Source organism: Macadamia integrifolia, chromosome 4 (genome assembly GCF_013358625.1).
Source record: "Macadamia integrifolia cultivar HAES 741 chromosome 4, SCU_Mint_v3, whole genome shotgun sequence".
NCBI classification, from domain to species: domain Eukaryota; kingdom Viridiplantae; phylum Streptophyta; class Magnoliopsida; order Proteales; family Proteaceae; genus Macadamia; species Macadamia integrifolia.
Window position 1 is genome coordinate 19,673,878 of NC_056560.1, and position 1,431 is coordinate 19,675,308.

The 1,431-nt window shown below is 40.0% G+C and overlaps 1 protein-coding gene across 5 annotated transcripts in view; it reads right to left on the minus strand.

The window, feature by feature from the left end:
* Window positions 1–268: 268 nt before the first annotated feature.
* LOC122076944 (MAP3K epsilon protein kinase 1-like) overlaps window positions 269–1,431 on the minus strand; it is a 41,181-nt gene continuing 40,018 nt past the window's right edge. For all 5 annotated transcript variants that reach the window (XM_042642614.1, XM_042642613.1, XM_042642612.1 and 2 more), the window contains one exon: window positions 269–695. In XM_042642614.1, coding sequence (XP_042498548.1) covers window positions 519–695 — 177 coding nt within the window. In that variant the 3' untranslated portion in view covers window positions 269–518. The remainder of the gene's footprint in view (window positions 696–1,431) is intronic.

Here is a 1,431-nt window from a genome sequence, read left to right on the forward strand (position 1 = left end):
GGGGGGGGGGTGTATCATGTTCAAAAGACAACAGTCTACCTTGCAGCAGCAACAATCAAAGGTCCACCTGCTTATTAACCTGAGCCGATAGGAACTCTTGATCTAAACCATCACATCACTAATTAGGCACAACAATATTATTCTTCTTTGTCTTCTTCATTTTTGCACACAAGAATTTTTCTATTCCCTCTCTTTTGGGAAATTGAAGCAGCAATATGCACTGCATGATTTTTATCCGGGAGACTACATTTGTCAGAAGAGAAAAATCTGACCAAAAGACGAAAGATCCCATATCCAAGATACATTTGTGACAAACAAACTGAGCCAAGTTGAAGAAAAAGGGTATACATACACAAGGATGGGGACCTGGCATCCAGCTAAAAGAAGGCATTGCCAAATCAAGCATCCTCCACATTAGGAGAGATTAATAAGAAACTAAAAGAAACAGAAAATTGCAATTACATTTCTTCCTAAGAATAAAATATACAAGGAAGAAGCAGAAGTCATGAGACCTGAATTTAAAGAACTGTGTTGATATGAAGTGCTTTAAGAAGTGCAGTGGCCATCTGTTTCACTAAGACTTGACCTCCCGACCGCTGCCCATCTCTGCGCTCCTCAATGAGGTTCTGAAGCTTCTGAGGGAGATCGTTCTCAACAATGAGTTGCTTTGGCCGAGGGTGGTGTTCGTAAACAGCCTGCCAGTGTTCCAAGTGAGTATATAGTAGGAAATGGACCAGATAGCAGCTGAAAATACCCATTAAAAATCCATCACAAGTTCCCAAAATCATAAACAAGCCATGAAATCTCTGCTAAAGAGAAGATTCTCATTATTAAGTAGGAAAGCTATTGAGTACCATAGTATTCCAACACTCAAATATCCTTCAACAATCAAATTAAAGACAGTTGAAACCAACAACATTCAACAATTTAGAGAAACTTGGATCTAGTAGTCGTTCCTATATCAAATAAAAGAATGCAAATCTTTGCAAATTATATAAGGACCAAGTGTCTCTATACCGAGGGTATAGAGATTCCCCACCCTCACTGTCATTGGATGGGACTCCCAGGGGTAACAACGACTTCATCTAGTAGGGGGGTAATTATGACCATAGATTCTATACACCGTGGGTATGGGAAAACTTTCACCAGCCAAAACTAACTAGCTTAAAAGGGGGGAAATATTTATTGTACTTTGGTATCTAGGCAATGCATATGCATAAAAACCCCCGCTTTCTCACTCCCATGTTTGGAGAATTTAGCAACGAAGCGCTTCTATACAATGAAAAAATCCAAATTTACCATATGAATTAACTAGAACCAACAAAGCATCTGAGACGAACGTACTGTAAACCTAGTGAGACATGCAGCATACTAGAGCAAGACAAACGCAAATGGTGCCCAGGAAAAGAAAAAAGGGGAGGGGGGGGGGGG